This window comes from Carlito syrichta, unplaced genomic scaffold (assembly GCF_000164805.1).
Source record: "Carlito syrichta isolate Samal-C Ts95f unplaced genomic scaffold, Tarsius_syrichta-2.0.1 Scaffold289214, whole genome shotgun sequence".
NCBI classification, from domain to species: Eukaryota; Metazoa; Chordata; class Mammalia; order Primates; family Tarsiidae; genus Carlito; species Carlito syrichta.
In genome coordinates this window covers 30,402-38,242 of record NW_007233310.1, presented here as the reverse complement: position 1 = coordinate 38,242, position 7,841 = coordinate 30,402, and the positions used below count along the sequence as shown (strand labels likewise).

Genomic DNA, 7,841 nt, shown 5'->3' with positions numbered 1-7,841 from the left:
CTCTATTTATTGGGTTGACTTGGGGCTGCTGGAAGGGCAGGGCCGCTGAATCTTCAGGGGTAAGCCCTAGGAAGTCTGGGTGAAGGCAGGTCTGGGTCTGTCACTTGCCTGCATACCAGGTATCCTGACCCTTCACACAGCCACAGTTAGATATGCCCCTGCCCTTTGTAAGCCCTCTCGGCTTCAACCCGGCGAAACCCCAAGTGACTTCCTCAGGCCATCCCAGGAGGTCAGCGTCTCTCCATGAGCAGGGAGTGTTGGGGAAATTGGGAGTGGGAACAGGGTCCCTGGCCTTGGCCCTGTGCTCCAGGAGACATGGAGATAACCTCTTCACCCAGAGAAAGAGGGAAAGGGTGTTGTTGCCCAAGTCTACAGAGTGAGTGCCTGAACCAGAACTCCTGATTCCTGGTCCAGTGCTCCTTTCACTACTTCCTGTACCACAGCTGCTCTGGTCTAGTTCAAGTTGGTGACCCTTTCTGCTTTTTTTTTGTCAGAATCTCACTCTGTCAGCCAGGCTGGAGTACAGTGGCATGCTCGTGGCCATCACAGCCTCGATCTGCTGGACTCAGGTGATCCTTCTGCCTCAGCCTTCCAAGTAGCTGAAACTACAGGCGTGCACCACCACCCCTGGCTAATTTTTTGATTTATTGTAGAGACGAGGTCTCACCAAGTTGCCCAGCCTGGTCTCGAACCCCTGGGCTCAGGCAATCCTCTCTGCTCTGCATCCTAAAATGCTGAGATGACAGGCATGAGCCACCACACCCAGCTCCTTTCTACTTTGAGGAGCTGGAAGGCAGCAGTCAAGTTCTCTGGGGGCTGCCCTTGCTAAGAGAGGGTGTACTCCTGTCTCCTCACCCAGCTCTGGGCAGTGGGATCTCTCACCATCACCAGCCTCACTTCCCAACTGGATGCAGTGGAGTGAGAGGGGTGGGGCCCAGCGGGAGGCAGGAGGTGGGAGACAAACGGAGAGCTGAGAGGCTGGAGACAGACAGGAAGCCACAGGCAGTAAACATTTCCTGTCCCCAGGGTAACTGAGGCTGGCACCTCCCTCCCCACCCCCCATAACTTCAGGAACTCTCCCTCTTCTGCCTCTCCCTCCCCCCCATTCCTCTGGACCTTGACTTCTCTCTCCAGTCTCATCTTCTAGCCTTGCTGGCTCCTCCTCACTTCCACTTCATGCCTCTGGGACCTGCTGTCTCTGGTGTTCCCACCTCTATTCCTCCCATTCGCTCCTCCTCCCCACTCAGTATACCTGGTCTTGGCTGGCACAATGGCTCATGCCTATAATCCCAACACTTTGGGAGGCCAAGATGGAAGGATTACTTGAGCCCAGGAGTTCGAGACCAGCCTGGGAAACATAGTGAGACCTTGTCTCTCTCCAAAAAAAAAAAATCAGCCAGGTGCGGTGGCTCACGCCTATAATCCCAGCAATTTAGGAGGCCCAGGGGAAAGAATTGCCTGAGGCAAGGGGTTTGAGACCAGCCTGGGCAACATGGTGAGACCTCATCTCTACAATAAATAAAAAAAAATTAGCTGAGCATGGTAGCGCGCCTGTGGTTCTGGCTACTTTGGGAGGCTAAGGCGGAAGGATCACCAGAGCCCAGCAGGTTGAACGCTGGGGTGGCTATGAGTGTGCCACTGGGCGACACTGTGAGTGTCCAGTCTGGGCGACAGACTGAGACTCCAACTCAAAAAAATAAAAAATTAAAAAATGAGCCAGGCACTGTGGTGTGCGCCTGTAGTCCCAGCTACTCTGGAAACTGAGGCAGGAGAATCACTTGGTCCCAGGAGGTTGAGGCTGCAGGAAGCTGGGATTGCAACACTGCCCTCCAGCCTGGATAACAGAGCAAGACCCTGTCTCAAACTCTCCTATATACATACACACACACACACACACGCACACGCACACGCACACGCACACGCACACATGCAATACACCTACGGAGATGCTTTTCCCACTGCTCAAAACAGTTTTTGAACTTGTCAATTTTGATCCCTTTTAGTGCTTCAGCCATTTTTTGTTTCACCTCTTCCACATGGGCAAAACATTTCCCTTTGAGGATTTTCTTTCATCCAGGGAAACAGTAAGTCTCTCAGGATGAGATCAGGTGAAGAGGAAGAATGGGGCACTGGGTCATGCTGTTTTGGTCAAAAACTGCTGAACACTCGGCATGGTGTGGGCAGGTGCCGTGTCATGGGGGAAGAACCAGTCACCTGTTTACCACAACCCGGATTGTTTCTTTGCGAATCATGATGCAACCTTCTCAAAACATTCAGATAAAAACTTTGATCTTTTGGGAGGCCGGGGCAAGTGGATTGCCTGAGCTTGTGTGTTTGAGACCAGCCCGGTCAACTTGGCAAGACTACAATAAATGAAAAATGAGCTGGGCATGGTAGTGCACGCCCGTAGTTCTGGCTACTTGGAAGACTGTGGCGGAAGGATTGCTGGAGCCCAGGAGGTTGACGCTGGGGTGGCCATGAGCGTGCCACTGCACTCCAGCCTGGGTGACAGAGTGAGATTCCAACTCAAAAAAAAAAACAACTTTGTTTGATCCCGAGGAACAAATTCTGAGTGTACTATAAAGGGGCCCACCCTCCAAAAGATAATTCTGGTTTTTGGGGGGTCCCACCTCATTTATAACATATACGGGGTCTTCTTGGAAGATAACCTCAGCTTCTGTGACCTGTACAGTCATCCCTCAGTGGGGCCTTCCTTCCTAGTGAGAAAGGTTGAGAAGGGCATTCAGGTACCAGGGAAGGGGCAGGTATTGGGAGGCCTGAAAGCTGGATGGTGACAGGAACCCATAGAGACAGAGAAGCCCAGGATCTGAGATCAAGGTGGGGGAACTCAAAACCAAAGCCAAGGGAGCAGGCAGGTGGAGGTGAGGGCAGGCAGGCGGAGGTGAGAAGCAGTGCCAGAGGCAGGCACAGAGCAGAGGAGAGACCAAGGCTGGCAGGGACGCTGGCCTGGGGGCCGGGTCGAGCTGCCTGGGCTGCCAGAGGCAGTCCTGCCTGCCAGGAGAGCCTGGAGGGAGAGCCAAGAGAGTTGGAGGCAAGGGACCCAGGGACGAAAGAGGCAGAGTGGCTGCTGGTGGGAGGACTGCCCAGGCCCTTAGTTGTGACCGCCCGTTGTGCAAGACCAACAAAGGCAGACTTCTCCTCTCAGGGGGGCCTGGACCAGTCTGCTGAGGATGGTCAAGGGCTGAGACAGGGTCCAGGCCAGGAAGGGGAGTGAGGTCCACACCCGGGCGTGGCGTGAGAGCAGGCCCACGCCCAGGGGACAATCTGTTTTCACCGTTCTCCTGCTCCTCTCTCTGCTCTGCTGCCTGATTTCCAAGAGTCACATTTTCCTCCTCCACGCCCCAAGGCTGGGCAGCTGGATGCCTGGGTCTCGGCCCAGGGAAGGGATCTGGCTTGGGACAAGGGTGCACAGGCTAGGTGAGGGAACTGTAAGGCTCCAGAGGCCCCTGGGGCTCCCGGGGCTGTGCACCTAAGCCTGGCAGAGGAGATGCAGAAGCGGGGTTGCAGGCTCTCAGGTCCTTCTTCTCCTTCCAGGAATTGACCCCGTTCCTCCTCTCTCTTTTTTTTTTTTTTTGAGTTGGAGTCTCACTCCAGCCCAGACTGGAGTGCAGTGGCCGCTCCTGGCCACCACAACCTCGACCTGCTGGGCTCCGGCGATCCTTCTGCCTCAGCCTTCCGAGTAGCCAGAACTATAGGCACGCGCTACCACTCCTGCCTGATTTTTTTATTTATTGTAGAGATGAGGTCTCACCAAGTTGCCCAGGCGGGTCTCGAACCCGCCGGCTCAGGCAGTCCACTCACCTCAGCCTCCCAAAGCACTGGGATTACAGACTGAGCCCCGCCATTCCTCCTCTCTTGACCCCCAGGGAAAAGTAGGAGAAGCAGGAGTGGTGGGAGGAGGGGAGGTGGTGTTAGTGACAGCGGCACATGGGGACCGCCTGACTCCAGCCTGTGCCTCTGGCATCTGTGGCATCTTCTGAGATATAAATACAACCCAGGGGGCACTACCCCACCCCCAGCAAGCCCGGGTCTCGTGGCCTGGGTCCTTCCTGCCTGCAGCGGCTGATGTAGAGCTGAGAGCCATCCTGAACCGCCTCTCCTGGCCCCTCCACAGGGTCAGCGTGCTGGTGGGAGCGCCCAAGGCTAACACCAGCCAGCCAGGAGTGCTGCAGGGCGGTGCTGTCTACCTCTGTCCCTGGGGCGCCAGCCCTGCACAGTGTTCCCCCATCGAATTTGACAGCAAAGGTAGGCCAGGGCGATTCAGGGAGGGACTGCAGGGCGGGGCCGCAGCCCGGGGGTGGGGCCTGGGCCCAGGGGTGGAGCCTGCGCGGTGCCCATGCCACGTGCCCTTGCAGCACTAGCTCTGTTCCAGCCCTGTACAGTGGCTCCCCATGGCACTCACTCGCGTTCCCAGTCCAGCCCAGCCTGAGAAGGGCGGGCATGATTCAGAAACATGTGGCTCTCATTTCCCCTGAATCACCCACAACTCAGGGAGGCCAGGGCCACAACACAGACAAAGCCAGGGAGAGTTGCACAAGCTACTTGGTTCCTTTAACTGAGCACTGACTAAGTGACAATGCCTGGCGGGCCCTGTACAGGGGATGCGGGGGTTGGAAGATGATGAAGCCACTGCCCTCTGAAGTAGACACAGAAGGATGGGAGGGTGACTGAGCCAAACATTTATAACTTCAAGAGCACAGGCGCTGTGCCAGACTCTGTTATGAGCACTTTACATATATCAGCTCACTTAATCCCTTCAACAGCTATATAAGTATTGTTCCCATTTAAGAAGTGAGCAAACAGAGGCCAAGTAACTTGCCCTAGATCCCGCTATTAGTAAACGGCAGAGCAAGAGTATGAATGGGGTGTTCTGTCTCCAGAGATAAAGACCAAGCTGAGAGGATGAAAGGAGGAGGGCACAAAAAGGTGGGGATAGAGGAGCAGTGGGTGTGAGAAGCATGAAAGAGAGTGACTTTTTTTTTTAAAGCCTAGAATCGACTGGGTGTGGTGGCTCACACCTGTAATCCCAGCACTTTGGGAGGCTGAAAGCAGGAGGATTGCTTGAGCCCAGGAGTTCAAGACTAGCCTGAGCAACATAGCGAGACCTTGTCTCCACAAAAATGAAAATAAAAAATTAGCCAGGTGTGGTGGCATTTTCCTGTAGTCCCAGCTACTTGGAAGACTGAGGAGGAAGGATTGCCTGAGCCCAGGAAGTCTAGGCTGTGGTGGGCCATGATCATGCCACTGCGCTCCAGCCTAGGCGACAGTGAGACCTCAACTCAAAAAATAAATAGATAAAAATAAAAGCCTGGAGTCTTAATTATATATTGATGAGTAAAAAATAAAAAGCCAATCAGGCTTGGTGGCTCAGCCTGTAATCCCACGCCTTGGGAGGCTGAGGTGAGTGGATTGCCTGAGTCTGCGGGTTCAAGACCCGCCTGGGCAAGTTGGTGAGACCTCATCTCTACAATGAATGAAAATGAGCCAGGTGTGGTAGCACGCGCCTGTAGTTCCAGCTATTCGGAAGGCTGAGGTGGAAGGATCGCCGGAGCCCAGCAGGTTGAGGCTGCGGTGGCCGAGAGCGGCCACTGTACTCCAGTCTGGGCGACAGAGCGAGACTCCAACTCAAAAAGTAATGATAATAAAAATAAAAAGCCTAGAAGACGAGAGTCAGAGGTGTAGGAAAGGCTGTCACATAGAGGGCTTGGAAAGAGACAGACAGAGACAGAGAGAGACAGGGCAGGAAGAGAGATGGAACAAGATGCTGTTAGAGGCACAGCCAGAGGGTACCCCTCAGAAAGAGCCACTCCTTCCCACCGCCCTCCTCCTCCACCCCCCACTATAGGCATCCTTGTCCCAGCTGGGTGAGAAAGCTAGGGGAGCAAGGGGGAGGCACCATAGAATTCCAGGGTCTGTGCCTGTGTACACATGTGAGTGTGTGCACATGCTTGTGAGTGTGTGCGTGTGTAGGGGAGAGGTGAATAGGACCACACAAAGCAGAATAAAGACCCTTCCCCATGGCCCTCCCCCATGAGGCACAGGGGCTCAGGTCTTGGAAGTAGCCCTGGGCACCTAGGCTGAGAGTGGGGGCTTTTCTGGAACCCAGCGGCCAGCAAGATGCCTTCTTCTCCGTCCTCCAAGGCTCTCGGTTCCTGGAGTCCTCACTGTCCAGTTCAGAGGGAGAGGAGCCTGTGGAGTACAAGTCCTTGCAGTGGTTCGGGGCGACGGTCCGAGCCCACGGCTCCTCCATCTTGGTGAGAAATGGAGGGCTGGGTGTGTGGTGGCCAGGGATGGGCCGTGGTTGGCTGAGGCCAGGGTGGGAGGGAGGGCAGAGGGACCTGCATGGACTGACTCTGAAGCTGCTCCTCCCTGGTCCTGCCAGGCATGCGCGCCTCTGTACAGCTGGCGCACAGAGAAGGAGCCCCAGAGCGACCCCGTGGGCACCTGCTACCTCTCCACAGACAACTTCACCCGGATTCTGGAGTACGCACCTTGTCGCTCAGGTAGGCCTGCTTTCCCCATGTGAGTGTCTGGTACACTCGGAGCTGGCTCCCCCCAGCCCACGGCCACCAGCCTTCATGCTGGCTGTCTGGTCCAGGGCATCTTTCTCTGGCTCCCTGCCCCAGCCCCGTCCCACATGACCCGTATGTGTGTGGGGGGCGGCTCATTTTCCCCACCTTCCCCCCTCACAGATTTCAGCTGGGCAGCAGGACAGGGTTACTGCCAAGGAGGCTTCAGCGCCGAGTTCACCAAGGTGAGAGGGTGGTCTGGGAGGGCGAGGCCATGGGGGCGGATATGGGGATCAGGACCAGATGCTGGATTCCCCTCCTTTCACCCACAGACCGGCCGTGTGGTCCTGGGTGGACCAGGGAGCTATTTCTGGCAAGGTAAGTCCTTCCTCTGCCTCACTTGGGTCCCCCCCCCACCCCCACTGCCAGCCTGGGACCATCTGTTCTTCCCAACTCAGCCTCCTCACCCTTCTCCCAGGTCTCCTCTTTCTTTCTGGAGACTCACATGTCCTGTTCTACCACCCTTCACACGCTTCCCTTCCTTGACCCAGACTTCTGAAATCCCACCCAGTCAGCCCCCAGAGCCCCCCTGCCACCTGCCCTTCCACCCGCCCCTCCTCATCCTCTTCCCCAGGTCAGATCCTGTCCGCCACTCAGGAGCAGATTGCCAAGTCCTACTACCCCGAGTACCTGATCAACTTGGTCCCAGGGCAGCTGCAGACGCGCCAGGCCAGCTCTCTCTACGATGACAGCTACCTGGGTGAGCAAGCCCCTGAGCAAGAGATGGCAGGGGAGAACCCCAGATGCCCCTGTCCCCACACGGCTCTTTGCCTCCCCTCTCTCCTCGGGCATGCCCAACCTCCCGCCCACTCGTCAGCAGAGGTGGGGAAGGAATTGGGGGTGGGCCCGGGCAGAGGGTCCCCAGAGCAGGAATACCAACCTTGGCCCACTCTGTGCCCTAGGATACTCTGTGGCTGTGGGTGAATTCAGTGGTGACAACACAGAAGGTGAGTGTATCCCCAGGTTGGGCTGAGAGAAAGGGGTGGATAGAGACCCAGGACCTGAGGGCCATGAACTTGGAGGCTCACCCTTAGCGCACTTTCTCTTCTCTTTGCAGACTTCGTGGCTGGTGTGCCCAAAGGGAACCTCACCTATGGCTATGTAAGAACCAGCCTGACCCATACTTCCTGCCCTCTCCTGGCTAATCACAGAGAACCAGACAGGGCGGTTTGAGAGTGATCAAAAAGTGGATCACCCAGACTGGGCAACATAGTGAGACCTTGTCTCTACAAAAAAAAAAAAAAAAAATCT

General features: G+C 55.9%; 1 protein-coding gene across 1 annotated transcript in view; it reads left to right on the top strand.

Moving 5' to 3' along the window:
• Positions 1-4,080: 4,080 nt before the first annotated feature.
• ITGA5 (integrin subunit alpha 5) overlaps positions 4,081-7,841 on the top strand; it is a gene marked incomplete at its 5' end in the record, with an annotated part of 18,208 nt that continues 14,447 nt past the window's right edge. The window contains 8 exons of the mRNA XM_021710494.1: positions 4,081-4,266; positions 6,163-6,275; positions 6,404-6,524; positions 6,714-6,775; positions 6,863-6,908; positions 7,165-7,290; positions 7,493-7,537; positions 7,648-7,691. Of these exons, the coding sequence (XP_021566169.1) occupies positions 4,081-4,266; positions 6,163-6,275; positions 6,404-6,524; positions 6,714-6,775; positions 6,863-6,908; positions 7,165-7,290; positions 7,493-7,537; positions 7,648-7,691 (743 nt within the window). The remainder of the gene's footprint in view (positions 4,267-6,162; positions 6,276-6,403; positions 6,525-6,713; positions 6,776-6,862; positions 6,909-7,164; positions 7,291-7,492; positions 7,538-7,647; positions 7,692-7,841) is intronic.